Source organism: Penicillium roqueforti, assembly GCF_015533775.1.
Source record: "Penicillium roqueforti strain LCP96 04111 chromosome Unknown scaffold_33, whole genome shotgun sequence".
NCBI classification, from domain to species: Eukaryota; Fungi; Ascomycota; class Eurotiomycetes; order Eurotiales; family Aspergillaceae; genus Penicillium; species Penicillium roqueforti.
This window is the reverse complement of record NW_024067597.1, coordinates 165,576-192,949: the sequence shown is the minus strand read 5'-3', so window position 1 is coordinate 192,949 and position 27,374 is coordinate 165,576. Positions and strand designations below refer to the sequence as shown.

The 27,374-nt window shown below is 50.0% G+C and overlaps 11 protein-coding genes across 11 annotated transcripts; 5 read left to right on the top strand and 6 right to left on the bottom strand.

The window, feature by feature from the left end:
* Window positions 1-220: 220 nt before the first annotated feature.
* Window positions 221-1,588, top strand: ppmA (type 2C protein phosphatase PTC7; the record flags this gene model as incomplete). Its single annotated transcript, XM_039076630.1, has 1 exon — window positions 221-1,588. The coding sequence occupies one exon, from the start codon at window positions 221-223 to the stop codon at window positions 1,586-1,588; it is 1,368 nt and encodes a 455-aa protein (XP_038925541.1).
* A 741-nt stretch (window positions 1,589-2,329) lies between these two features.
* Window positions 2,330-4,329, bottom strand: LCP9604111_8481 (uncharacterized protein; the record flags this gene model as incomplete). The annotated part of the gene is made up of 5 exons (XM_039076629.1): window positions 2,330-2,850; window positions 2,908-3,130; window positions 3,183-3,549; window positions 3,618-4,092; window positions 4,209-4,329. 5 exons carry the CDS (start codon window positions 4,327-4,329, stop codon window positions 2,330-2,332), a joined length of 1,707 nt encoding a protein of 568 aa, XP_038925540.1.
* A 543-nt stretch (window positions 4,330-4,872) lies between these two features.
* LCP9604111_8480 (uncharacterized protein) lies at window positions 4,873-5,477 on the bottom strand (the record flags this gene model as incomplete). Its single annotated transcript, XM_039076628.1, has 4 exons — window positions 4,873-5,042; window positions 5,102-5,173; window positions 5,232-5,263; window positions 5,470-5,477. The coding sequence occupies 4 exons, from the start codon at window positions 5,475-5,477 to the stop codon at window positions 4,873-4,875; spliced, it is 282 nt and encodes a 93-aa protein (XP_038925539.1).
* Window positions 5,478-6,054: 577 nt separating this feature from the next.
* Window positions 6,055-7,483, bottom strand: LCP9604111_8479 (phosphatase PAP2 family protein; the record flags this gene model as incomplete). The annotated part of the gene is made up of 3 exons (XM_039076626.1): window positions 6,055-6,452; window positions 6,504-7,038; window positions 7,103-7,483. The coding sequence occupies 3 exons, from the start codon at window positions 7,481-7,483 to the stop codon at window positions 6,055-6,057; spliced, it is 1,314 nt and encodes a 437-aa protein (XP_038925538.1).
* Window positions 7,484-8,332: 849 nt separating this feature from the next.
* On the top strand, window positions 8,333-9,534 carry LCP9604111_8478 (phosphosulfolactate synthase; the record flags this gene model as incomplete). Its single annotated transcript, XM_039076625.1, has 6 exons — window positions 8,333-8,515; window positions 8,568-8,605; window positions 8,665-8,702; window positions 8,767-8,846; window positions 8,896-8,978; window positions 9,042-9,534. The coding sequence occupies 6 exons, from the start codon at window positions 8,333-8,335 to the stop codon at window positions 9,532-9,534; spliced, it is 915 nt and encodes a 304-aa protein (XP_038925537.1).
* Window positions 9,535-10,064: 530 nt separating this feature from the next.
* On the top strand, window positions 10,065-12,110 carry LCP9604111_8477 (putative C6 transcription factor; the record flags this gene model as incomplete). The annotated part of the gene is made up of 1 exon (XM_039076624.1): window positions 10,065-12,110. The coding sequence occupies one exon, from the start codon at window positions 10,065-10,067 to the stop codon at window positions 12,108-12,110; it is 2,046 nt and encodes a 681-aa protein (XP_038925536.1).
* An 865-nt stretch (window positions 12,111-12,975) lies between these two features.
* Window positions 12,976-16,427, bottom strand: LCP9604111_8476 (cytoskeletal protein-binding protein SLA1; the record flags this gene model as incomplete). Its single annotated transcript, XM_039076623.1, has 3 exons — window positions 12,976-13,001; window positions 13,061-16,160; window positions 16,230-16,427. The coding sequence occupies 3 exons, from the start codon at window positions 16,425-16,427 to the stop codon at window positions 12,976-12,978; spliced, it is 3,324 nt and encodes a 1,107-aa protein (XP_038925535.1).
* A 929-nt stretch (window positions 16,428-17,356) lies between these two features.
* On the bottom strand, window positions 17,357-18,929 carry LCP9604111_8475 (PRKCSH domain-containing protein; the record flags this gene model as incomplete). Its single annotated transcript, XM_039076622.1, has 2 exons — window positions 17,357-18,751; window positions 18,816-18,929. The coding sequence occupies 2 exons, from the start codon at window positions 18,927-18,929 to the stop codon at window positions 17,357-17,359; spliced, it is 1,509 nt and encodes a 502-aa protein (XP_038925534.1).
* A 789-nt stretch (window positions 18,930-19,718) lies between these two features.
* Window positions 19,719-20,840, top strand: LCP9604111_8474 (pirin family protein; the record flags this gene model as incomplete). The annotated part of the gene is made up of 1 exon (XM_039076621.1): window positions 19,719-20,840. The coding sequence occupies one exon, from the start codon at window positions 19,719-19,721 to the stop codon at window positions 20,838-20,840; it is 1,122 nt and encodes a 373-aa protein (XP_038925533.1).
* A 456-nt stretch (window positions 20,841-21,296) lies between these two features.
* Window positions 21,297-23,706, bottom strand: rad7 (uncharacterized protein; the record flags this gene model as incomplete). Its single annotated transcript, XM_039076620.1, has 6 exons — window positions 21,297-22,324; window positions 22,380-22,545; window positions 22,605-23,147; window positions 23,196-23,342; window positions 23,393-23,442; window positions 23,676-23,706. The coding sequence occupies 6 exons, from the start codon at window positions 23,704-23,706 to the stop codon at window positions 21,297-21,299; spliced, it is 1,965 nt and encodes a 654-aa protein (XP_038925532.1).
* A 292-nt stretch (window positions 23,707-23,998) lies between these two features.
* On the top strand, window positions 23,999-26,900 carry LCP9604111_8472 (DNA repair protein RAD16; the record flags this gene model as incomplete). The annotated part of the gene is made up of 2 exons (XM_039076619.1): window positions 23,999-24,892; window positions 24,945-26,900. 2 exons carry the CDS (start codon window positions 23,999-24,001, stop codon window positions 26,898-26,900), a joined length of 2,850 nt encoding a protein of 949 aa, XP_038925531.1.
* Between the last annotated feature and the right edge of the window lie 474 nt (window positions 26,901-27,374).

The following is a 27,374-nucleotide window of genomic DNA, read 5'->3' as shown; positions in this document are numbered from 1 at the left end:
TCCGATCCCAAACAAAGACAATTTCTGCCTGAGTAATCAGGTATCAACGAAAAACTAATGACGCGAGGCGGTCAGACGATAAGGGCGGGTACTGTCTTATCCATTGAGATTCATGCAGCTCCTTGATTTTTTTAGTTTTTTGGATTCTGTCTTATACGCTCGCTCCCAAATTGGAGCCCTATCCTTCACGAGGGAACTGTATATAAGCCCCCGATCGGCGATGATTCCGCCAAGTGTCTCGTGTCGAGCCTGCAGTTCCGCCTGCAGCAGCCTCCAAGCCATCGTCCGCGATGGCGTATATTCAATCTCCACCAATCCGAACGCATACAATTCCTCGCTGTTCAAAACCCAACATGTCCGCTTCTCGTCTCACGCCGCAGGAGTCAGACCAGATGCTCACCTCAGCCTGAATCTAACCCATCAACCCTCGCGTCGAGCCTTCCACACAACGCTAGCAACCCACCTAGAGAAACCCTCTCCCTCGAAACTTTCCTACCGCGTCGCCGTCTCCTCCTCCGGCAAAGGCCGCCGCTTCCACCCCATCAAAAATGCATACAATTTCGACCCTGCCGCAGACGCCATAGGCGTTTCAAGTGACAAAAACTCCGTCAGTCGCCGTCGCAACCGCCCAGACTCCGGCGAAGACGCTTTCTTCGTAAGCCGTATCGGAAATCGCATCTCAGACTACCAAGAAACAAACGCCGAAGCAGTCGCCTTCGGCGTCGCAGATGGCGTAGGTGGCTGGACGGAATCTCGCGTCGACCCAGCCGACTTCTCCCACGGCTTGTGCAACTACATGGCGCACACCGCACAGACCTGGCACGAGCCCGCCGAGCGCTTGCGCTCTAAATACCTCCTGCAGGCCGGGTACGACCAGGTGGTGGCGGATTCGACGATCCGGGCAGGTGGGAGTACGGCCTCTATTGGCGTCGCCTTGCCGGATGGACGGGTCGAGTTGGCCAATTTGGGTGATTCTGGCTCGGTGTTGTTGAGGAGGGCCGCGGTGCATCATTACTCGATTCCGCAGACGCATGGTTTCAACACCCCGTACCAGCTTAGTGTGATCCCGCCGCGTATGCGCGCCCAGGCGTCTGTCTTTGGCGGGGCGTTTTTGGAGGATTTCCCTAGTGATGCGTCCGTTACGAATGTGCAGATGCAGAATGGGGATGTACTCATTATTGCTACCGATGGTGTTTTTGATAATATCAATAATCAGGACATTCTCAAGCTCGTCACGAGCCGTATGGTTCTGACGGGCGCGTGGACGGCTACGGAGTCTGGCGTCGGAGTCTCGGAGAATCTGCGTGCACTCGCTGCGCCGGGTGGATTGGCTGGTGCTCTTCCGACTCCGCCAGGCTCGCCGCTTTCCAAGAACCCGGCTCACACCGAGTCCGGACCTGAGGATGGAGTCACCTTGCAGTCTGTTCTCGCGGCGACGATTGCTGGCGAGGCGAAGATTGCTAGTATCGACTATCGTCGTGATGGGCCCTTTGCTAAGGAGGCTCAGCGCTACTACCCCGGTGACTATTACCGCGGCGGGAAAGTTGATGATATCTGCGTCGTGGTTGTCATCGCTGTCGATGCATGAGTGATTTCGACAGGAAATCTGGAGATTCCATCGAACCGGCATTTTGTTTTTCTATTTGTTTTCAAGCAGCGTGATGTATAACTGCATACATATATAGAAGGCGCGGGGATTTTTGATTTTGCAGAGAGCCGGGCATATACGTCGATACCTTGACTCCATTCAAATAGAGATTCTATAGACATAATAATCCCAATTGCACACGCCCTTTGACCTTCGAAAGAGGCTTACCAACATACATTCTACTATTTACTGATTTACTGAACGCCATTATGGATCCTTGTATTCAAGAGCTCAATACATGCAGTGAATAAGACATAGTCTCTCCATTACGTACCCTTGGGGAACTTTCTGTGCATTTGCACATAAAACAGCATTCGCTCCGATACTCTGGGCCCGATTTGGTGCATAACCAGCCCGACATCGAAGCGATCATTGGCGTGCAACCTCTGGGAAGATCCAGGCCGGGTAACTCCTGTACTCCATGGCCAGAACACAGGTCAATGTGCAGAAGCCGATTAAAAAAAAAACAATAATCACATTTTCAATTGATTCAAAGAAGCCTTGCTGGTTGGTCCAGCCCCGTATCCCAGTATTGCATTGGCAGGTGACAAAAAAGATGAAAAAGAAAACAAAACCGGCGGAACCGCGTAGATTGAAACAGAAACAAAGAAGAGAACTTGAATGAGAGCGCAAATGGATAGGAGTAAGAAAATAGATATCGCAGAGTCGTGATCCTACCACTCAAGCAGCAGCCTCCGCGGGCTTTTCCTCAGACTTCTCCTCGGTGGGCTCCTCAGCTGCCTTCTCCTCGGGCTTTTCTTCCTTCTCGGGCTCAGGGGCTTTCTCATCCGCGTCAGGCATTGGGGAATCAACGTCCTTGGTCGACTTAGACTCGAGCTCCTTTTCCTCTTCTGTCTCCAATTTAGGGGTTTCAACACCATCCTCCTTGGCTCCGTTAACGGCCGACTTCTCATCCTTGTCCGCCGGGCCGGGGGTGTCTGCGTCCAAGATGTTCTTCCAGCTAGACAAGATGCCCATGGCACGGTGACGGAAGTTGAACTCCTCATCCCGGGGAATCGAGTTGAGCTTGACAATCATCTTGAGGACCTTGTTAATCTTAGTCGAACGGATGATCGAGACCTCCAAGTCTGAATGCTTTTCCAATTTGTCAAAGTAGCCGGCCATGCTAGCCATTTCATCTTCCTTGGGGGGTTGGTCGCGGGAAATGAACCCCTTTTGGAGTTTGTGGCGGAGGAACAAAACTGTAAGGTATAAGCTGGCCTGATCAGACTCGTCGGGGAAGATGGGGGATCTCTCACTCTCTTTTTCCTTCTTCTTTCTCAGTTCCTCTGGGTCAATCGGCTTCTCAGATTCCTTAGCATCGGCACTGTCTCCTTCATCGCTGGCAACGGGAGCTGCCTTGGCCTTCTTGGCAGGTGCTTTCTTGGTCTTGCTGGCGGGAGTCTTCTTGCCAGTATCCTCAGTAGGAGCCTTGGGGGTGGTCAACTTCAGCTTTGTGTTAGACTTGGGAGTCTTAGCAGGCTATAATTTCGTGAGATGAGAGATCACAACACAATGAAATTGTAACACATACCTTTTCCGCCTCAGCATCGGTCTCAGCATCCTTCTTGCGCTTCTTGGAAGGAGCCTTGGATTTCTTGGAGTCATCCGCGTCCTCCATTTCAACATCGGTCTCAGCGCCCTTGCTCTTACGCTTGCCCTTCTTGGCCTCCTTTGCGGCCTTGGCAGCCTCTTTCTCCGCTTCTTGAGCTTCCAACTCAGCCTCTTCCTGGTCAATAGCTGCCTGGTGGTCGTTCAGCAGCTTCTTGAAATACTGAAGGTTGTGGCCCTCGGATGCAACCTTGTAGGCATTGATGAGTGATTTGGTTTTATTCTTCTCGGAAATATTTTTGCACTCGGTAGGGTCGAGAGGAGTCAGGTTAGTGTTGGGAACCCAGGCGCTGTACAAAAAAAATAAGTCAGTAGAAGTTCGCGTCTGGCGTAGAGGCTGCGCGGATGGTCGACTCACAATTCATTGGTATCAAAGAACATGACGGGGAAGGTACGCTCATGGGCGCGTCTGCCATTGTCACCATACTCGCCCTTGTAGGATCCATCCTTTTGCATGGCAGTAACGGGACGAGTTTCGAGAAGGCTGGATGGCAGAATACCCTCGTCACAGATGATAGCGGGCCAGGGCGCATAACTGCGAAGGCGGGCAAGATAGGTTTGGCCTGGCTTAGCGTCCAGGTGGGTGATGCGACTCTGAGACTTCTTGCGGCTCAGCTTCTGGGTGGTACCAGTGGAGGTCCGGCGATTCTTGGAGGATTTCTTCGCTGAGGCAGGGGTTCCGTTGGCCTCCGCGGGCGCAATGGCCTCCACATCGGCAGGTGCAGCCTCGGCGGCTTCGCCATCGGCCTTGGCCTCAGGAGCCTCATCAGAGGAAGCAGGCTTATCAGGCTCAGCTTCAGCGTCCGTCTTCTTGTCGGGCGCAGCTTCAGTCTCTGGAAGAAACAGCGGGTTAGTGGCGTCGCACAGAAACAGGATGTCCCGACCGGGGGACAGCGTTGAAAAATGGAGTCGCAAAACGATAACTTGATATCAATCAGTCTATGCTTACCGGCAGGCTTGTCTTCCGACAAGGTGACATCCTCAGACTTGTTCTCAGAGTCAGTGGGTTGCTCAGTGGCGCGCTCGGGCTGCTCGCCTTGGGGCGCAGAGACAGGGGTATCGTCAGCCATAATGGCAAGCTGGAATGAGATGAGTGAAAATTCACAGGGCGATTGGGTAGATTGGCACTGGGATAGGTGGTGGGAGGAGCTTCCAGGGGAGGGAGGGTAGGAGAGATGTGGAGAAGAAAGAGAGTCGCGAAAGGCGCGGGAACTTCAAGACGCGTCTGAGTTCCGTTCTCAGACCGCAATGACGCCACAAGTTTCAAGTCACCACACAACAAGGCTTAGACGGTAAATTAGAAGATGAGGGTGATTGATTGATTCGCTTTTTGGATTTCAAATGTTTCAAGGTATTTGGATGGTCAATGGAAGAGCATTGCACAGCGCGCATAGGGGTACTCCGTAGAAATGTCTCTAGATAGTTACCTCTCTGAAGGTTTTCAATAGACAAGCACTTCACGATGGGAATATGCATCCAAGATGCCAATGGAGTATCGATGTCAGCTCCTAATAGGTATCAAGGGGAAGTAATGACGCTTGGTGGGATTGCATATCACGGATCGTGGGCAGACTGATATTCCAAGTTTTCGACATAAACCAAAGGAACGACCGTTATTCTTTCTGGTCTCCTCTTCTGATGTCTCGCTGGAAGATCGATAAATTGTAGCACACAGTAGCCGAAAGAGTCGATGGACGTCTTTGCTGTATGCCTTCACAATCACCGATATCTGGACAACACGGCGCAATAGCAACGATTGGTGACATACGAGAGTCAATTTGCTCTTTTGTCTTCGTTATCTTCTGGTCTCGCATTCATTCACTGGCATATAATACCACATACTGTCAAGTGCCAAGAGACATGTATACTTCGAGCTATCACCGCGATATTCGGGGCATAGGCACGTGGATGAATCTGTTCTTCAGGTTAGATTCTTTTCAAATTAACTGCAAATTCATTGATTCAAACCAACCTGGCCGCAATGTAAGGGAATGTGACGTGTTCCTTTTGTTATAGCCACAACACTATGACAGCCTCGGTGCTATGCTCAATTATTGTTTGCAAGCAATCGCAAATCGCTAAAGCGGTAGAGTCGCAATACACATCGAGGTAGGCCACCGTATCAAGTGTGTATTCAATGCTCTCGAGAGGTGTGTAATCACGAGCAGATCAGAACTCAAGGGTCATCCAGGGAGCTTGCGACTCCGTACCTCCTCATGTCATTGTGTCGACCGTGACAACCGTGTAATATGTGATCCAGCACACTATAATAAGTATTGGATGGGCTGCTGATTTGAACGAGGTGAGCGAATACGAGGGACAAATGGAATCAAATGAGTTGATTTAAACGCATCTAAAGTTCTATGGAAGTAAACCCCACCAAGATGATGCGATTCCTCCTTTCCTGGTCTGATGTTTTTTCCAGGGGTATTTCTATTTTGGATTTGAGAGAGATATTATATGAAGTTTTTGTAATATTCGGATTGTCTTTGTATGTACGGTGATAATTATGCTCTACTGTCTACAAAGGAACTATTTAGATAATAGTCATATTTCTCTTCTAGGAAGCAAAGAATATTTCTTGCATAAACATACTAATTGGCGAAAGTTAGGTACGGGAGAGACATCAATCCCACAGAGAGAACTGGGTAACAATAACTAAGGGAGGTTCATGTAGACAGATTATAAACCAGACCAGGCGGTCTGGTGGGGTTTCATACAGGGTATCAAGTTCTAAAACAAAGACGCTGAATCCAAAGTCGAATCAACTATGGGTGTACTCGGATGCCATGTTCTCAAACACTTTCGGTCGTGGGACACTCCTCCTCGTGGACATCGAGAAGTGACGGCTCAGGCTTATGGATCCGGACAAGGCAAAGGAAGTAGTCTTCCAGTGGCAACAGGTTGAGCAGCACCCCATTAAAATACCACCCCAAGGCACATACAAGCGCTCCTGCGACAGCATCCAGAATAAAATGGTTGGCAGTGGCAACAATAGCTACAAGGATGGTAAACGGATATAGGAAGCCGAGTATGACGCAAACGAGGCGGCGCCACGACGGGAGCTCCAGTCTTAAGGCACGGGTCAGCCGAGTACGCAGGATTGTGTGCCGGTGGTGCTGCGGCAAAGGGATTGTGATCAGTGTGAGGCCGATCAATAAAGAGTAGCCGAAATGCAAGGAAGGCATCGCCGCTGGTAACAGTTAGCCAAGGATTCATAGAGAGGATTCCAGACAACACTTGCCATATTGGTTACAGAAGCGGTTTTCGGTCCACACACTGCCCGATCCCTTGATACCATGCACCGTGTCCACGAACCCATAACTGCGGGCTAGATCTCCCTCGTCACCATCCACGGCTGTATCACTCAGTAACCGAGGTGGCATGCAAGGCCAAAGAGTGAACACCACGAATGCGAGGAGATTGCACACGGCCAAAGTCCGCCGACGCGCCTGGTATAGAAGAGGACCTGCAGGCGACCCGCTCATAGCTCCCTTGGGCTTTCCGGGCTGAGCCTCGTCGATCCGATTCCGCACGGTAGTATAGTAATAGAGCCAAACGAGAAACGCGATTGTCCCAGGAATGTGTATGAACGAGTACATCCAATTGATCCAAGGCATGACAAGAGGATGGCGAAGGAAGCGTCTCTGTATCAAGGTCTCCCAGAATATTCCCAGATTCTCCTCGATCACGATTAGTTGCAATGCATGCCTCCTCGCGACATCAACGGTGTCATCCTTGAGAGTCACGGCGGTAAAGGCACGACCGAGCTGGTACGTCTATACAAATTGTGAGTTTGGTTTAGCCAAGACCGATGGTAAGTTAAGGAGCAAATCAACCTACCCAGTAAACCAAAGCCCAATACCAACATTCCACCAAGAAAGGAAACTTCCGAAGCAATCGACTGAGCAAACTGTCTTGGAATACAATCGTATTCGGCGAGGATACCTCGAAATTCAACCCTAAAAGTCCAACTTGTCGCTTGTGCCATCCGTCTTCCGGGGCTTGTGGTGAGTGGGAGCGAGGGCTCAGCAGACCATCCTTTGTCGATTGGCTTGAGTAACCCGACTCCAAAGAATCAAATGAAGCGGCTCGTCCAAGGTCGTTCGAGTTCCGTCGGTTGTAGCTTTTAGTCGAGGATGATCCGACAGAGCGGTTAATCCAGGTGCCTCCAAATAAGAGAACAATAACCACCAAAGGCTCGATGACCATTCCAGCTCCCATGATGGGTATCAGACCAAGGGACCAGTCGTTCTCTCGACTTGAAAGAAGAAGAAGAAGGGTCCCTAGCAGCCTATAAAGAAGTACTTTAAGAATGAGGGGATTTGAATTATGTAGGTAATAGAGGAGGAGAGTTGGCTTCAGGGCCATCTAGTTGTGTTCGAAAATCGGCGAATGTCCAAGGCAGGTGCCAGGGCCAGGGCGGGAGTCACCGGAATCAATTGCATATTTTTTTTGGCTATTCCTTGGGTATAACTCTCTATATCGAATCGATGTGTGAAAGCTGAGTCCACAAGGCTGGCTTTTGTTCTTGGCGAGGAGCGTGGCTGGATACAGAGACTGTAGTTTGGGGATTCCCTGACATTGATTGGATATAGCTAGGGTTGTACGGAGTAGAGATGTGCATAGAGATGTGCACAAGGAGATATACAACGACCTCATGTATATAAAGTTATTCATAAAGTGGTACTTCAAGGCATATACCTCGGTACCTGTGTCATCCGAGAAAGACCTTCTACAACGGTGGCATCATGGATGGATAAAATGTACAAGATCGGGTCTGCTCTTGCCGAACGCCGAAACACTTCGCGTTACAGAGTCTCCGGTATCCGAGCCGGGGTTGTATAGAACTTCATATGTTGTGCGCCGTATGTTGAAGGAATACAATATGATTGTAGATTGTAATGGTATTTCGAAAATGATGTAATATACTACGTAATCTCATTGGCATTGATTCGATGAAGTATATTTGACGTCGACACTCCCAATATACATGATTTCTCATGTGGATAGCTCAACTAGTCCAGTAACTGCCTAAATATGTTTGTTAATCCACTTGTAACCGGGCGTATAATGAGTCGCACTTCAATTGCTCTGTCGACCCCATCTAGACACTTTTCTGTCACCCCGAAAATATATCAAGGCATCACTCTTCTGCAAGACAAGCAAAATGGCTTTGGCTTCGTGCGGTCAAACCCTAGACCTGCCAAGCCTAGAACGAAGGGAGTCACGGAGATCCGAGGCCCATACTACTCAGTGGGTACCATATAGCCCTATCATCGTTTTCTGTGGAGCTAACCTAAACTAGGTCATGGGTAAAAGATATCTCGCGGATATTCTCGAAACGTAATATTTCGAAATGTCCCCACCTACGTAACCAAATGGCATCTGACAACAGCTGATAGGATGGGCGATCACGTAGATGGTCTGAAGTTTGCCGGAGGTGAGTCCCAGCAGGGCTTCGGCTGTCGCCAGAAACGAGAGCGCTGAGATAAACACCAACCCAGGTGCTTTTACTCTTTTTCACGAGACGCCACTGCGGGAATTGGTCGATCTTGCCCATGAGCACGGCGTGTACGTCTCAACGGTAAGACTGTCTTAGACCAGCAAATTGGCGCATTTGACACCGGTTTTAGGGTGGATGGGCTGAGCATCTCCTCACACATCCCGATCCAAATACGGTGTTTGACCGCTATCTGAAAAAATGCAAGGATCTCGGGTACGTGCATCCTCAGCTCGAGGCCCAGGAGCCTGGAATATAAAATCTGACTAGTCAACATAGATTCGATGTCATCGAATTGTCTTCCGGTTTTCTGTCATTCCCGGAGGATGACTGGCTCCGACTTATTGATAAAGTCCACTCATACAAGTTGGAACCGAAGCCTGAATTGGGGATTCAATTCGGAGCCGGCGGAGACACACCTGCCTCAGGACTTGAATCGATTGGGACCTCTGACCCCGGCAAATTAGTAAACTTGGGTCGTAGATTCCTCAACGCTGGTGTGAAGCGGTTGATGATTGAGTCAGAAGGTATCACTGAAAACGTCACCTCCTGGCGGACTGATGTGGTGTCGAAGATCATGAAGGAGCTTCCTCCTGAGCATATCATGTTTGAAGCTGCAGATCCCAAGGCCTTTAATTGGTACGTTCGTGAGTTTGGTATTGATGTCAACCTGTTTGTGGATCACAGCCAGATTGTGCAGTTAGAATGCCTGCGGACTGGCATTTGGGGCACTGCCGACACCTGGGGCAAGATAGTATCGTTCCGGCCGTGATCTTCTGGAGAAGTAAGCTTGAAGTAAATGTATTGTCATATCAATGCACCAATACATCATGTGAGATTTTGATTCCAAGTTCATCTACTCCGTATGTACAGACCTGGGGCATCTTGCCCAGGTGGGATGAATCTGCTTAGTCAGATGGTGGAGTCCGGGGAAAGCAGACGGCCGCACTTAACAGGCTTAGCACTTCATTAAGCCTCAACAATGACTTGAATCAATATAGATCGTTCCCGACTTAATCGGTTCATATATATCTCACGCCTCGATGATTACCACTGAAATCCTGGACGAGTGACCCGACCTATTCACCAAACGCGAGCGCGGCGATAGGGATGCCTCGGGCCAGCACTACCCCGGGAGCACGCCTCCGATGCCGACGAGCCTGCGACAGCTGTAAAAGGCGAAAGCAAAAATGCAACGGGGAACAACCATGTACAATCTGTGTTCAAAGGCACAAGGAGTCGGAATGCCATTTCTCGGACCGGCCTGCCCGCCTACTCAAGCCGGACGCCAAGGATTCGACAATGTTGCTCAGTGAGCGCATGGTAGCATCTCCGCAGAGGGAAACGGCAATGGACCGCCTTTTGAACTCTCTCGAGAACCAAGGAATGAATATGGAACGCCAGGAAAAAGATGAGAAGGAAGGGACGGCTCCCGTGCCAAAGGTGGCGCGACTTCTGCGCGATGGGCAGGGAAAGTTTATGTATATTGGTGATTCGGCGAGTTTGTCGTTCTTACAGAGTCTGCGCCGTGTTGTTACGTCTTCCATTGGCCGATGTGAGTTTACCGAGGACAACTCGCGACACTCAATGCTCGAGGCCTTTCAGGGCAACCCAAGCACTCAGTCCGGAGCTCTAGTTGCGCCACCAAGCAATCACGAAGCCCAACGACTAGCTCGTCAGTTTGTGCTTGCTACAAGCCCGTTGCTTGACTTATTTGATCTGGAGGAATTTCATCCACGGCTAGCTAATTGGGTTGCAAACCCATCGGGTGACGAAGATACCGTTAGCTCGATTTTCTATCTTGTCCTTGCCATTGGAGCTCAGGTTTCCGATATTGATCAGACAGTAGCTGAGCAATATTTTGGCAGCGGCCGTCAGTTGGCGTTCTCGGCCTTTCAGGAAACCCCAAGCATATCCACCATTCAATCATACGTTTTGGTTTCCATGTATATGCTCGGCGCATGCAGGCGCAATGGTGCATTCATGAATCTGGGAATTGCTCTGCGTGCTGCATACGCGGTAGGAATCCACCGCAAGGATGCAAATGCGCTCTTTTGTGGGCGTGAGCGCCGAGCAAGGGAGCGCGTTTGGAAGAGTCTTCGTATGATGGATCTATTTCTCAGCGCCTCCCTGGGACGCCCTCCCGCAACTTCAGATTACGACTATGACATACGGGAAGATGCTCTTATATCAGGCGAATCACAGCACCATTTGACTGTAGACCAACAGCTTTCAGCTGCGGTGATCTCGCTTTGTCGAATATTCGAACGGATCTTGACCGATGTATACATGAAGCAAGTCATCTCGATCAATGTTGCAGAGATGATATCGAACCAGCATCGGGCTTGGGTTCGCACTCTGCCAGCAATCCTCAAAATGCAGACTGAGCGGCTCGAACACAAATCCATGGAAAACAGCTTAGCCGCAGCTCATGTATTCGGGTCCTATTACTGGTCGATTATCCTGTTGACACGGCCATTCCTAATATATCGTGTTGCCCAGTATGTCAAGGGCAAACTCGATTTGGCCCCCGAAACTCGAAACGGTAGCTCTCGAATATCATTGTTTGCCGATGCATGTGTCTATTCCGCACTCCGAGGTCTAGACGTGGTCGATGATCTCTGCCATTACGCATCCCTTCCACGTCGACTACCCTTCTTGATCAACTCCGTTTTTAACTCTGTCATCGTTCTCGGCGCTGCATTCTTCGCCGACTACGATAATCTTCTCCCCTTGGAAGAAGGAATGAACAAAGCCGAACGGTTTCTAGGGCTATTTGTTCCGCACGATCCACATGCATGCCGTTTCTTCCAAATTATCAAATACCTCCGCGCTGCTGTAACCGAATACGTTTCCCGCCGAAATCGACAATGGATGAATAGGCGCAGCAAACAGGTCGACCAGCTCTTCGGCCAAGTAGGCGGTGACGAGGATCGCAACTCCCCGACCCCAGGAGCCCCACCTTTCACTGAGCCAAGTGCTGCTCACTCATCTGCATCTGCAACTGCATTATCCCCTAAATCTCCTGACAAAATGCCCGTTGGAAGTCCATCCTCCTACATACCCTCCCAACCACTCCCTCAACCCCAACTCTCAACCGACAACGATGTTTGGGAAGCCCTGTGCAATGGCGCAGACCCCACCGCAGCTTTGTCTTATGATGCAGCCATTTCTGCGTTAACTACCTCGGGCATCCCGGTCGGCTGCTCTCCTGGCGGGACTATTCCTTCCGGCCCGATCCCAGCGTCTGGCCCATCTCCACTTTCTGACGTGATGTTCCCGGATAACGGTCTGCTGTATATGGCTGAGGATCTTCCAGTCTTTGGCATCTGGGGAGATGAGCCATGATTACCCAGTGCATGTCGGAAAACGAATTAGAGGATGCGATGAAAAGCGGGTGTACTAGTACAGATCTCCCTATTGTTTCGGGGATTATGATGCTCTCTTATAACTTTTTTGTATGGTCGGACGTGTTGATATATATACCCCCAAGGGCGAATCGATTTATTTCTGCATGAATCTGTACATAACAGAATTTATGTGGCATTGGTCAGGTTAGAGTGCACCGAACTAAATTGGATGTCAACACTATACGTTTCTGAAGCTGAGACATGAAAGGAACTGCACTATGTATTTTGCGTGATGATATATGTTCATATTACAGGTACCAGTTTGATCTGGGTAGCGGTGCATAGAAAGTTTACTCATGGAGTACGTAGACTAAGCAAATGCCAACGACTCCATGGATTATGTATGAGCCGGTAGAAAGGGAGAGAACGAGAGCGAAAAGGGTAACCATCCAGACAAAGAAAAGGGAGAAAGAGAGGGCATCCATACAATAAGCATCACCATAGGCAGATTTATATGACAATAAGCTAGAGACAAAGAAAAATGCAGGATATGAGAGGCCTAATCAGACCTGTCAGAGCACAGGAAAGGAATATGGATAGCTCGCTAAGTGCGGGGGTTTTGCAAGGGAAAAGGACGAAGAGGATTCGTGGCATGAGCTTCGATACGCGCTGCGTCAAAACGGGGACCAGGGTCATGATATGTACACGTGTTGATTCCAAGGGCACTGGTTCGAAAGGACACTGCGATATGTGAAAAGAACATCCTAGCCTCAGTATGAGCAAAACTTGAGGCAATATAGGGGAAATTGCCAGGAAACCAGAATTATATACGCCAGTCTAGTATGGGCAAGCACAGAAGCAGTTTAGAAGCCGAACGGATTATTGGGGGCTGTAAATTGAGTTAGTTTCTGTTCAAGTTTACCACCTTTAATGGTAAGAAAAACTTACTAGCTTGCGAAAGGTTGGCTCTGAGTCCAGTCGGTTGTGGCTCAAGCTTCTTGGGACCATCTGGCTTGACACCAAATCTGATGGGGGGAGCCGGTCCGGTCTTCTGTGGTGACAGGGGGGTCGCTGTTGGTTGCTGGGGAATTGGCGGCACAGGAGGCGGAGATGTGTAGGACTGGTTGCCGTAGCCATTGACACCAGTGGGTTGCGGTTGCAGTGCAGGGGGAAGGACAGAGTTGATACCAGTCTGCATTGGTTGTTGGAATTGCCCATATCCACCAAAGCCTGTGGGCTGTGGCCCAAGTCCCTGGAATCCAGTTTGTTGAGGGGCCATCTGGCTACCAAACGGCAGTTGCTGTTGCTGTTGCTGGATACCGAATTGTGACTGGGGAGTAAACCCGGTGGGCTGCGGCATCAAGCCATTCTGATATTGAGGTTGACCCATAAATCCTGTCGCTTGCGGCTGCATCGCGGCTTGGTAACGTAGCTGGTTTATTTCGGTCAGACTCTGGCCAGGAGGAGCAACCGGAGGACCCGCCTGGGGAAGGCCCGTCAGTTGAGCTTGCAATGGAGGAGGGCCAAAGGAGTTTTGCAGTTGCGAGAAGTTCTGAGGCGCGGACAGTGGGCGTTGCGGGGGCGGAGGCAGAAGTGAATTATGCCCAACTGTCGGAGGGGCCTGTGGGCGTTGTCTGGCCTGTGCTTGGAACCCGGTCTGTTGAGGGCTGAAAGATCGTTGATACTGTCCTATCTGTGCCACTTGCGCAAACAAGCTAGGAGTGGCACCTGTTTGTTGAGCCTGTATAGCTGGTGATTGCACGGCAGTGGCCTGCGGCTGCAGGGTGGGTATAGGCGGGGCAGCTGGTGCAGTAGGCTGAGCCGGCGTCGGCTGCAAAGGAGCTTGAAGCAAAGTCAGATCCGCCATTGCCCCTGTTGGCTGAGGAACCTGAGCTGCCGCAGGCGGTGGCGTCGGGGTGGCTGCAGGTGGCCCAGCAGGTTGCTTCGGCTGCTTCACCTCCCAAGCATCATCTTCAAATCCGGCTGCAGGCTTTTCAGCTGCTGCAGGTGGTGGGCTTGCCGAGCTGTCTGATGATTTAGGTTCCTCTCCCTGCCCGAACGCCTTGGGATCGACCTCTCCGGCTGGAACGTTTGGTGTTGGTCTGGCCCTGCGAGTGTTGTTGCGCAGCACACCACCGGGCCCGGAAAACAGACCACCTTGCCCTCCGTCCTCGCCATTGCCAATGACTTCCTCACCACCGAAACTGACATTTCGAAGCTTGGTCTTGTCCGGGGCACGGCCATATTTGGCATCCAAAACCTTCATTACTCGCAAGGTATCACCCTGGTTTAGACCCAGAGTCTGAAGGATTTCAGATGTAATGTCCGGCAGCACAGATTCGTCCATCGCGTCCTTGTTAAATGACTGTGCGTATCGCTCACAGCGATGTGGCCCAACGCCAGCCTTAAGGAAGAAGTCAAACCAATCGTAATCGGAACGTTGCACAGAAGCCCCAGCTTTGGAATCATTGCCAATGGTAACGCGAGGTCGGATGCTTGAAAGAGGTTTGTCCTCATCTAGCGAGACGCCGGCAACTTTCTCCACATGCTCGAGATCTTCAACTGACATCTTTGAGACAGGGACGGCAATCTTGATACCGTTCACCTTGTGAAGCTGGATTTTACCATCCTGGAGGCCTATGAACTGGGCTTCCACTGTGAAATCCTTGGTCCGATCCGTCCACCTTCGCACCTTAGTCATATCGGGCTTCGACTTGATTTTGCTGTCGCGCTTGCTGTGACGGTCCGATGAATCCATGGAGTCCGTCCGTGACTTGCCGATCGCAAGTTTGGACAGCCGCATCTCCTCCATCCGGTTCTTTTCCACACTCGACAAACCTGGTTCATGAGGCATCAAAGGCGCCTTCGGTATCAATCCTATGACTTCAACATAGCTACTAGGGACAACACCCTCCTTGTTGTTCTTCAATCGCCGCACCATCCACCACTCTTCAGACTTAGTATCATCAAGGATGATGACCTCGTCCCCCACAGCTACTGTAACTTCATCATCACCTTGCGCCATAAAGTCATACAGGATCTGGCCCTTCTTGGGACCGCCCCCTTCTCCTGCCTCGATCACCTCACGCAGTCCTTCTGCCCGGTAGGCACCGGCGATCTCGCCGAGTGCCGCTGCAATCTCGTGGGCAGTGTCTTTGGCACCTGCATGGAAATCGATACTTTTGCTAGGTCTGACAAGGTCAACAAAGACATGCTTGCCTTCGATCGAGTAATGAGTGAGCTTCTCTGCACTCCATTCTTTCTGCCGATCATCGCCTTCAGGAGAGATAAAGATGATTCCAGTAGCCATGTTGATTCCCAATGTCGTCGGCATCTTCTTTCTCTTGCCCATCACTTCAACCATCTCATTGATATTGTAGATATGATAGCCGGAAGGGGACCGAGGCGTCATCTCACCTGCCCGGTTGTAAGGGGGTGATGCTTTGACATGTGTCCGATCACGACCCATGGCAGGCGCCGCCTGCTGGGGACGTGGCGGAGTTGGGTCAGGCGAGTAACGGTTCATAGTGGGGGACGCATGTTCCGAAGGTGGTCGACGTGGCAGACTAGGCGGCGGAGACTCCTCGTGGTCCTCTTCTTGATCGTACGATGGTCGGACGGGAAGACTGGGTGGCGGGGGTTCATCTCTGGTCGTCTCGGCAGATACCCTCGCAGGGGCATGCTGCTTATGGATGATGCTGGCGATCGCAGCAGCAGCGGGGTTGTGAGACATATCAACCGGAGAGGCGGCGGGGGATGCCTCGGTTTCTTCCGATGCAGTCTGCGTCGGCCGCTGCGGAAGCGTCGGCGCGGCAGGCTCGGCTCGAACAGAAGGTTGAGGAGGGGGAGTAGTTTCAGCGGAGGTATCCTCGATGATTTCGATGTAATTCGACGGCGCAAACCCATACTCCGAGTTGGCTCCAACCAACGTCCAGTCTGGATCCGAGGTGTCATACACCATCAGCTCAGCATCTTCTGAGAAGGAAATCTCCTCGTCGGTCTGTCGCGTATAGTCGAAGAGGGCTGTAGCTCTGTGCGCTGGTTGCACCTGTTTCATATAATATCAGCAATTGTCCATGCAGCGAGGCCTGCGCGGGTGCCATCGGCGGAGACTCACCTCTTCGACATAGTTGTTGGGAACTAGGCCTTCAGGTTCGTCCTCATCCTCCCGACTAGCCTTCTTTTTAGCCCTCCACCAGGCATCATCCGCATTCTTTTCCAAAATGTAGAGGAGGTCGCCCTCGTGAATCTCGAGTTCGCCCGCTCCCTGTGGCTGGTAGTCGTACACAGCCGAGTATACACCGATGAAACCCATATTGGAAACAACTCGTGGTCCTACGGCGATCAATTATGAAGGCAGTCCGCTGCAAATGGCAGCGTCTCAACGTGCCAGCTCTAGGTTTCGCAGTGATGTAGGGGAAGAACCGGTAGAATTAGTGACGCTGTCCGTTGCTCGGTCAGCCTTGGCGCTCCTTAGTGCGGGTACGGGTCAGATGTCGGGGCGCGCGGAGGTAGAGAAAAAGGTTAGGCGCAAGGGATTGAGAGAGGGGGAAAGGAAAGAAGAGGGTGAGGTTGGATTAGGAGAGAGGGAGAGGGCGGGAAGGTGGGCCATAGGCGATAGGGAGGTTACAGTCACGTTGCCTCGAGCTATAGTGAACTATGTGGTTTTTTCATTCTCTTCAGTGGAATTCTTTTGCCTTTTCTTTTCTTTCCTCTTCTTCTTTTCTTTTCTTGCTGTTATCTGTCTTGTACTTCTTTGATACTCCGGACTACTTGTTTATCCAAAGCGCCCCTCGGCTCCGCAAGGCTACTGACGTACGTCTGCGGCTGTATATTTGATTAATATAGGGTTAATACACTAGCCTTGGAGGTATGTGGGTTGTAATCAAATTGCCTGTATCTAACATTAGAACGCTTCCTACAGTAGAAATCTTGAGAATTAGGACGCGTATAAACATCTATTAAATGTATAAATGTACCTATACACGACACCTGGAAGCATAAAACACTCGGATAGTACCTCTGAAGTAAATGGATTGCATGTAATATATATCACGTAAGATACGAATTAGCTCTTAGACAAAATTTGCACCTTCGCATGAAGTCCAGAATGAGTATTTATAGTAAACCGAGGTAGGCTAGTAATGTTCCTAGCTCAGCTAATCGCAGAAAATAAACACAATATCATTCATATGAGGATTGTAAAAAATAAGACATCAAAATGTACAAGATCTACTATAAATGTCATAGTTCATCTTTAAAGGTCTCTTCGCTACCCTCGCTGTTTTCAGGCTTGGTTGAGGACTGCTTCTTCTTTTCGACCGACTCTGTTTCCTGCTTTGGCTTTTGGCCAGAGGAACTTTCAGATACCTTGTTTTCATCCAGTTTCTCTGGAGAAGGCTTGTCGTTCAAAGTGTCTTCCTCGTCGTCTTCAAAGCTGCCTTGGAACTTGATCACGCCGTTGCTTTCAACAACTTCCAGCGTCCAGTCTTTGCCTTCTGCTCTTTCTTCCAGTAGATTCTTCATCTCTTCCAGTTTCTCCGGGTCGATATCGTACTTTTTCAGTACCTGCTTGGACGTTTTTCGGACCTCGCCATTCTCGCGTTTCGCAACCACCACCACCTCCACTCGCTCCTCGCTTGCGGATACCACCCGTCCCTTTTCAATTACCTTGCCCTCCATGCCAACAAGCTTACGACCGCCAACTTCGATTCCTCCGACAATCGGGAGGCTGGCTTGGTCGGCATCCGCATCCGCATCCGCAGCAGCATCGGCTACTTGGTTGGTCATGTACCACTCTGTGATTGCTTCCCATTCGGTGACTTCGTCAGGCATCAGGATTTCACGACACTCGATAGTGTGTACCTCATCCTGCCGTGGTGGCAGGAAAGCGACGTCATCACATAGACGAGGGGTATAGATTACCATTAGGTAAGAGCACGTGGTGAGCTCCTTAATCCAGCCGATGTGATCTGTCGATTGTGGGTGGCAATGAAACTGCACTTCAACTTTGCGCTCGCGTCCCGTAAGATCGCACTTGGTCCCGCCACGCAGATGCTGGACCAAGTACCGTGAGCCGCCCTGCGTGTGAAGCTCTGCCACATCTGTCTGGGCGGATTGTTTCTCTCCCTCGCCCTTGTCGCCAATAAACTTTCCCAAGACGAAGGAATGCGTCTGAGTGTCTTCGATTGGTGGGTAGTTGGGGATACCACGGCCAGCGGGGAGCGCATGGAACTGCTTGATCTGCTTCTGATAACAGAAGGAATAGGACCACCAGCCGGAGAAATAGTACATGCATTTCCCCTCCATTTCACGTAGGAGTTCCAGGCCACGATCTGTCGCCCGAGCTAGTTCCTTTTGCTCCTCGGCTTTGCTATCCTCCTTGTCTCTCGTTGTATTATGGTCGTCGTTCGTGACACGTGGGATCTGGCAGAGGAGTCGCCGGTTCTCTAGTATCATCTCTTCGTAGGTGAACAGAGATACATTCGTATCCTCAGGTTGGGCGGTGGAGTCCGTTCTATCCTTTCCTATGTAAACCTGGGGATTGTTCTGGTCATTGGCGCCGGGGCTGGCCTCGGATCGGAGCAATGCTTCGGCGTGGGATTCAAGCACATACTCCTCGGGGAATGTCACTTGATACTATGGGCAATATCCAACGTTAGGTTTGCTTTAAATGGGTGCAAGACAGATCCATCCAACCTACCTGGGGATAAGCCAGAATATCGTCATTAATGTTGAACGGTTTTTTGTTTGCCCACGTGCTAGACACAGCACATGCCAATACCAGCCACGGCGCCAGGCTTGCTGAGTGACCCATCTCTTAGAACAGATCAGATTAGAACACAGTGGACCAAGGATGACAGTGGAGTCTAGGCGTTGTGGAAGTCAGGTATCCCGAAGCTTCCTCGCGAAAGGCGCTTGTCGCAAGAAGCTTCAATTCGGCAATGGTAAGGGTTTTTCATGTAAATCAATCGCATATGGGTATCAGTGTAATTATATAAAGACAGGAGTAAGCAATTTTCCAAGGCTGGAATGAATCAAATGCCTACCCACAAGGCGGTCCTCGCATGTCAGGTTTGGCAGTTGGAGAGCGGCTGCTTCGTGGCCTTATCTGATAACGACCAATCTATGTGCTCCCGACGTAACGCTTGTACCACTTGGAAGCAGATGTACATATTGTAGAATGCAAGGAAGTGAGTATTTTAATATTTCTCATGAAATCACTCCGTATGGAAGTCTCTAGCACGCATATATCGATACTTATATCCACAGAATTACTGATGGCTTATAGATCCCAATTTCCAAGGTCACCTGATTTGAAATGCTGAACTCAGCATTAGTACCTCATTTATCAGGTACCAACGCTAACCACATCTGGCTAGCTCTTTGCTTAGCGGCTGCTGACGGGAAAGTTGGTAATAAAGCCACGCCATCTCATTGGCCGGACCAGGCTGACTGATGTCTTGCAAAGCATTGCGATGCCCAGGATGGATACTACAAAGAGTATTTATGAGATTGACTAACGCTGACAGCATTTTCCTTCCCAGCAGAACATTCTTCTCTTTTCAATCGCTTCTTTGGCATATAAATAGTCCACATCTCATCCATGAAACTACTTCTGCCACTTTTAATTTGTATCACAGCAATCTTCCTTGCCTATAACCCTTCTATCAAAGACTCTCTCAAGGACTCTTTGGTCTCATTTATCCAGCAACAAGCTCCTAGCCTGTCAGAGCACCTTCAGACCAAAAACATTGTCAATCAGACAAACCACCACCTGAACCTGGAAACCCCGACGCCCACAGTCTTCCCCATCACAGACATGTCCGTCCCTCGCGCTATCCGACAGGCATTCCTTGCCATCGAGCAAGCAGAAGGCGCAGGTGCCCGTGTGCGCCGCTCTATCGGAACTGCCAAGCTCCGCAACTTCAGTCCCTTCCTCATGCTTGACCACTTCACGATCGGTAAGGGCGCTGGCTTCCCAGACCACCCTCACCGCGGTCAAGAGACCATCACCTATTTGTTGTCCGGCGGCGTTGACCATGAAGACTTTGCCGGTAACAAGGGAACTATCGGACCCGGCGATCTGCAATTCATGACCGCAGGCCGCGGTATCATGCATGCTGAGATGCCCCACGAGAACGAAGACGGTAGCCCAAATGTCGGTATGCAGTTGTGGGTCGATCTGCCCCAGAAGCTGAAATTCTGTGAGCCTCGTTACCGTGATCTTCGCGCTGAGGAGATTCCCCTCGCGACAGTCGATGAGGGCCGCGTCAAGATCAAGGTCATCTCGGGCCAGTCGCACGGTGTTGACTCCGTGCGTGACTTGGCCTACACCCCTGTCTGGATCTTGGATATCACGATCAAGCCCGGTGGTCGTATATCGCAGCCCCTACCACAGGGATGGAACTCATTTGCTTACACCTTGGCTGGTGAGACTGTCTTTGGCTCGAATGATTCCACTCGCATCGTGAAGGAATTCACAAACGTTCAATTCGAGCAGACTGGTGACTTTGTTGAACTCTCTGTCCCGGATAACGCCGAGAAGGATGCCCGCATTTTCCTTGTGGCTGGTCAGCCACTGGACCAGAAGGTTGTTCAGTATGGACCTTTTGTACTGAACACTCAGGATGAGGTTTACCAGGCGATGCTCGACTACCAGACCGCCTCCAATGGATTTGAGAGGTCTCGAAACTGGCAGAGTGAGATTGGCAAGAGAATGGGATAAAGAGCATGGGTTCTGTCAATTGGTTTGCATTTTCTTGAGATATATGGGTTATGATTACATACATCATGGTGTTTGGCGTATATGTACATGATAGTAAACGAATGATGTCCTTTATATGAATGATTTAGCAAGTCCCAACCTCGGGAGCATTGATAAATACATCATATCATATATTACACATGAAAGAGTTGTTTCTCACCGCACGTATTCTTCTTGGCTACAGCTTCAGGGACGAAAAAAAGACATGTAGAAGCTATTGCAGTGCTATCTTGGATATAACGTCCCTAATATTATTCCGAGATAAATTAATCAGATTATTTTATAAGTTGTCAAGATTCTAGGGAGAAAACCAAGTTTGCCTGAAAATTTTCAAAGACTTTTGATTCAGATCGCAATATCGCCAAACTACATGAGAGAAAAAGGAAAAATAGTATTGTCGAACCACCGTAGCGCCGCTCAAATTGTCTCGCTCTGGGTGATTCCGTCGATTTTGATAGTCGCTCCCACGGTACCGATCAGAGCAAGTCCCCTGGGGATGTGGACGTCGCGAATCTTGAAGCAAGCAAAAACAACCAGTCTCTGAAGGGCGGGACAGCACCGGAAGATACACTGTGCAAGGTAGTCGTCCACGGCAGTGCTAAAGGAAATATCAAGATATTTGAGGTTGGGATACATTTTGCCTTCCGCAAAAACCTGCTCTAACGCTTTGTATGAGATATGACGGCACGAGGCGATGTTCAAGTGTTGGATCTTCAACCCTGAATGTTCCATGAGCGCGACGAAGCCGTCGGAAGCAAGCCCAATAGGCTCTTCCGGGCCGGCCGGGTTCGTCATGTCCACGTCTCGGAGGGAGTTCAAGTCCACATAGGTAAGGGCCGGATTAGACCAGTCTGTGAATAACGCGGCTAAACCTTTATCGGTGAAGGTCGAGTTGAGAGCAAGACGAAGCTTGGTCATATGACGGCAATGTTCATGGATATGCTGTAGGAGTCGATCATCGACGAGGTTGAATTCCTCCAGAGATAGGGTTTCCAGCTGACGTCCAATGCTACTGATGACTTTTAGGAGAGGCTCGGTCTTAACGTCGGTCTCAGCCAGAAAGCGCAGCGACAAATGATGAAGGGACTTGAGCGTCGAAATTTCCTCAAGCATCTCATTGTCGATTTTGTGTAAGAACTTCAATTTCAGTCTTTGAAGGTTTGGGCAATGAAGACACATCACTCGAGCGGTTTCGTTATCAAATGCATCATCCAGGTTCCATAGTTTGAGGCTTATGAAACGATGACCAAGTTTCATGAAAAGTTGGCGCCAACAGGCATCGGTCACAAGGTTTGGCCCATCTAGGTGGAGATCTTTGATCTCCATATTACGCTCCATCATATAGTGAAAAATCGGGTCCTTCATTGGTGTGGTAAACCGAAGATTGACCCTTGTTAGACGAGGCATGGAAGCCAGGATCTTGTGGTAATCATCCGTGCCGAGTTCTAGCCACTGGTTAGACTTTCTTTGTTCAAACAAGAGGAAATAACTCTGACTTACTAGCACAATCGAACAAATCGATGGATGTGTACTGGGGTCGTAAGAATAGATCTAAGGTTCGTGAGGTCACGGCCCGCCTTCTAGACAAGATCTGACCGAGCCGTAACAGCAAGGACGGAGGCAAATCACCGAAGTCCTCAATATCATGGATATAATCTGCCACTTTCTATGGAACAATTAGCACTCCTTGCTCAATTCCCTGGAATTTGAATGCTGTGTACATACCTTGATGCAGGTTTCCAGTAGACTCTGAGTTCCATGAGGTGTCAACCCATCAAGTAGATTAGCTTGATTCTGACGCCGTCCAATACCAGGGGCACGCTTCTTTGCCGGGGGTTTTTTCTCGTCGGCCTTTTGCTTCTTAGAGCAATCAACGCAAAGCAGGCCTCCGTTCGGACCGGCCTTGCTATAGGGAGTCACGGTGAAACGCTTGTCGCAGATTTCACAGTTTGCAAGCTGACCCGGTTGCGGCCGGTTCTTTTCTTCGTGGATCTGTAGCGCAAGGAAGTCGTCGTCTTCCTCATCATCGTAATCGCCACTAAAGCGAGCCTTGCGTTTAGCAAACTCCTTACTATTTTTGATCCTTGCAATAGCTTGCTGGCGCTTGCGCTTTTTTATAGGGTCATCTAGTGACTCCAAGACCGATGGGGACCTAGATTCTTCAGCTGCATTGGATGATTCTTGTTCAGCTTGATCAGGCTGGCGCTGCGCCTCGGCTTGCCGGCGGTCCCAATCATCACGAATTTGTTGGGCTGAGATATTATTTGACTACAACCAGTCAGCCAAGTCATAATATGTAGGAGAACATCAACATACAGCAAGATAGTCGGTCAAGGCAGAGCGTCTAGTGTGTGCAGTGAGTCTCTGGGGGGGGATAAGGTTATGGGAAGCAAAACATACGGGCCCCGAATGCCCTGAGGCTGGTTTGGCTCTCTTGTCCGCCTTGCCTGTCTCCTTCCTGTCCTTTTTGACTTGTCAGTTTGGATAATATCACAAAGGATAGCACTACTCACATATTTGGAGGTTGTAAAGTGAGGCTCCAAGTCGGTCTGGGCCCGAGTCACTGGACCCGTGGCAATTTCGCGTTTCACTTAACGCGGTCTTATCTGAGATAAGAATTGGGCGATGGGGAAGACAGGGGAATAGGAGGGAATTATGCGGAAGAAGAGAGATGTAGAGACCTTTGATACTTGATGAATTTGGAGATGATGATTTGCCACCAAGAAAGAAAAGAAGAAAAGGAACTGAAAGGGACATCGGAAGATTCCGAGGAAAATATTTCTCTGGTTCAGGCACCTGCTGCCTCCCGACTGCATCCTCCTTTCATTTTCTTTCCATCTTCTCATCCTCCTCCTTTGTTTCCTTTGATCTCTCATTTATTTATTTACCTCTCTAATTTGCGGCTTATACCAGCTTTTATCCCATCTCCTGTCGTCTAGCGACTGATCACATTCGTACCACAAGCAAGCAAAGTCGCGCTTTTCTAGGTACATCCCCCATGTCACTTCCCTATATATTTTGAACGCGGCTAATGAGATCTGTCGTTATAGCTGAGATCCCACGCCCGGTTCCAGCCTCTAGTCTCATTACCGCCCTCTTTATATTCGCTTGGTTCCAATATGAGGCACAATCTGAGACCCAGAACCACAATCCCTGATTCAGACGATGATTCACAGTTCAGCGAGACGTCACCAAGAAATTCATCCCCCCTCCGTCGATCAAGTCGATCGGCACCTCTGCGAGCTGGTGGGTCATCCCTTTCTCGTTCTCGCCCTCGCGTCATCCAAGATTCCGAGGCAGATGAGGACGACTATGTCGTGGATTCGGTGACACCGGGTAATTCTGCTTCGGGCAGGATTGAGGTGGTGGTACCCATGAAAAATGAATCGCCCAGTGACTCCAATTCCCGGAGTTCGCTGGGGAATCTGACCACGGGCTGCAGTACCCCGGCTACTAGCGTTGGTGCTGCAGTTACTGAACCTGACACCAAGGTTGCGATAAAGACTTCGGCGCGTATCAATGCCGCTGATCGCGTAAAGAAACTACAGTCGAGCGCACTATCCCTTGGAGCTTCCCAAGGAGGAAGAAAACGATCCGCAGCGGCACTGGCGGAGGATACTGGTGCCTCCGATGTTTCACTAACTCATGCCTCCAAAAAAAGGGCGGTAAAACGGCCTATGGGTACTCTGTCTGTCCAAAATGATCTTGAGACTTCTGATGCGGCTCTGGCTCATGCCCTTCAAATGGAGGAATACGACTACCCGCGCCCGACAACAGAACAAGGTTCGCTCGTAGACAAATTCGTTGATGAACACTTGGAATACGACTCGGACCCAGATTCTAGACCAGTGTCCTTCTCTCCGTTGAGCCCTGAGCCACCTGGGTTACTTCATTCTGGCGTTGCTTCTTCGGATACATCAGAAGATCCTCTTGAGGACGGTCTCGATGACGATCTGCACGACTCTGAAGCAGATCTGCCCCCGAGCTGGGAAGAGCAGCGGAAAGCTCGCCGTGTAAGCCGAGGGTTCTTTTCCCACGTGCCTTCCATGACTAACCATCCCCTAGGTAGAAAAAGACCGAAAGAACCTTGTGTACAGGCATCCCACAGTTGGTACCATGTGGGATGTGCTCAAAGCACAGCCTATCATCCAGCCAAAGGAAGCCAAGCAACCTGTCTCTATAACTCGCAAACTCAAGCCATTCCAACTAGAGGGCTTGAACTGGATGATAGCTCAGGAAAAGACTGAATACAGGGGTGGTTTGTTGGGCGATGAGATGGGCATGGGAAAGACTATTCAAGCAGTTTCACTCATCATGTCCGATTTCCCCCAGTCTGACCCGACCCTCGTTCTCGTCCCACCGGTCGCTTTGATGCAGTGGGTATCCGAGATCAAGGAATACACGGATGGCAAGCTGAAGGTCTTGGTCTACCACAACTCGGACGCGAAAATCAAAAAGTTGACGCCGGCTGAGATTCGTAAGTACGATGTCATCATGATTTCCTACGCAAGTCTCGAATCCATTTACCGCAAGCAGGAGAAAGGCTTCTCTCGCGGTGCAACGATGGTCAAAGCAGACAGTGTCATCCACGCAGTCCACTATCACCGCCTCATCCTTGACGAGGCGCATAGTATCAAATCACGTACCACGGGTGTTGCTAGGGCATGTTTTGCCTTGGAGGCCAATTACAAGTGGTGCCTATCGGGCACACCCGTACAGAACCGGATTGGAGAATTCTTCTCCCTTCTGCGATTTCTACAAGTCAAGCCATTTGCATGCTACTTTTGTAAGCAGTGCGATTGCGAACAACTCCAGTGGACCTCGACTAAAGAGGGGCGTTGTACTGAGTGCTCTCACACTGGGTTTATGCATATTTCGATCTTCAACAAGGAGATTCTTAACCCAATTATTGAAGGGAAAACTCAGCGGCAACGTAAAGAGGGTCTCGAAAAGCTCCGTCTCATCACCGATCATATCATGCTTCGCCGGATGAAGCAACAGCATACAACGTCGATGGAGCTCCCACCTAAACGTATCATGTTACACAATGAATTTTTCGGTGAGATCGAACAAGATTTCTCACGCAGCATTATGACGAACTCGACAAGAAAATTCGACACCTATGTCAGCGAGGGTGTCATGTTGAATAACTATGCCAACATCTTCGGGTTGATCATGCAGATGCGCCAAGTTGCAAACCATCCCGATCTCATTCTGAAGAAAAAAGCGCAATTAGGGTTCAACGTTGCTGTATGCTGTATCTGTGACGAGCCCGCAGAAGATGGCATTCGGTCTCAGTGCCGTCATGAATTCTGTCGTCAATGTGCCAAGGACTACATTCAGTCATTCCAGGACGATAGCAAGCATGTTGACTGCCCACGGTGCCATATTGCCCTTTCCATCGATTTGGAACAACCTACCCTTGCCGAATACGAAGAGTCTGTCAAGAAGAATTCCATCATCAACCGCATCTCCATGGAGAGCTGGACCTCTTCCACCAAAATCGAGATGCTCCTTTATGAACTTTTCAAGGAGCGAAGCAAAAGTCACACCCCTAAATCTATCATCTTCTCCCAGTTCACATCCATGCTACAACTGGTGGAATGGCGGCTACGCCATGCCGGATTCAACACCGTGATGCTGGATGGATCGATGACCCCAGCACAGCGGCAAAAGTCCATTGAACATTTCATGACTAAACCCGAGGTTGAGGTTTTCTTAGTCTCTCTCAAGGCCGGTGGCGTGGCACTTAACCTCACGGAAGCCTCCCGAGTTTTTATTATCGACCCATGGTGGAATCCCGCGGCAGAATGGCAAAGCGCCGATCGCAGTCACCGAATTGGCCAGCAGCGGCCTTGTGTGGTCACTCGTCTCTGTATCGAGGACTCTGTCGAGTCCCGAATCATTCAACTTCAAGAGAAGAAGGCCAACCTCATCCGGGGTACCCTGAATAAAGATCAAGCGGCGGCATTGGAAAAACTGACCCCGGAGGACATGCAATTCCTCTTCCGAGGAACTTAGAGAAACCATTTTCTTTATACGCCACATTCGTCAGTCCTCGCGCAAGGAGTTGTCTTTTCCCCCATGATACTCATGACCTAATGCCTATTATCTTATTCTTATTTCGGTATGTGTACGATTATGATGTGTTCTAGCTTATTCTGGGTATCTTACTTTTTTTTTGCCTTTAATGTATTTCAAGTTACTTGATAGAGAAGATAAATATGTAAACATGCACAACATCAACATAATATAGGGCTGACCTCGGGACCCCCTGAAAAGAAGGCGCGGGAACCAGACAAAGCCCAATGACGTTATCCGGTGCCGCTAGGCAGGTCTTGGCAAGGGCTTGGCGGTATAATCTCTGTTGCCTTGCGCTCATCTTTCCTTATTGGGGGGCCCTTAGGGGAGACTTGAGGGAACTCACACGGTTCTTCATTTTGTAAGGCTGAAAAAGCTTGGACTCTCCACTCTCTTCTTCCCTTCCCTCTTCCA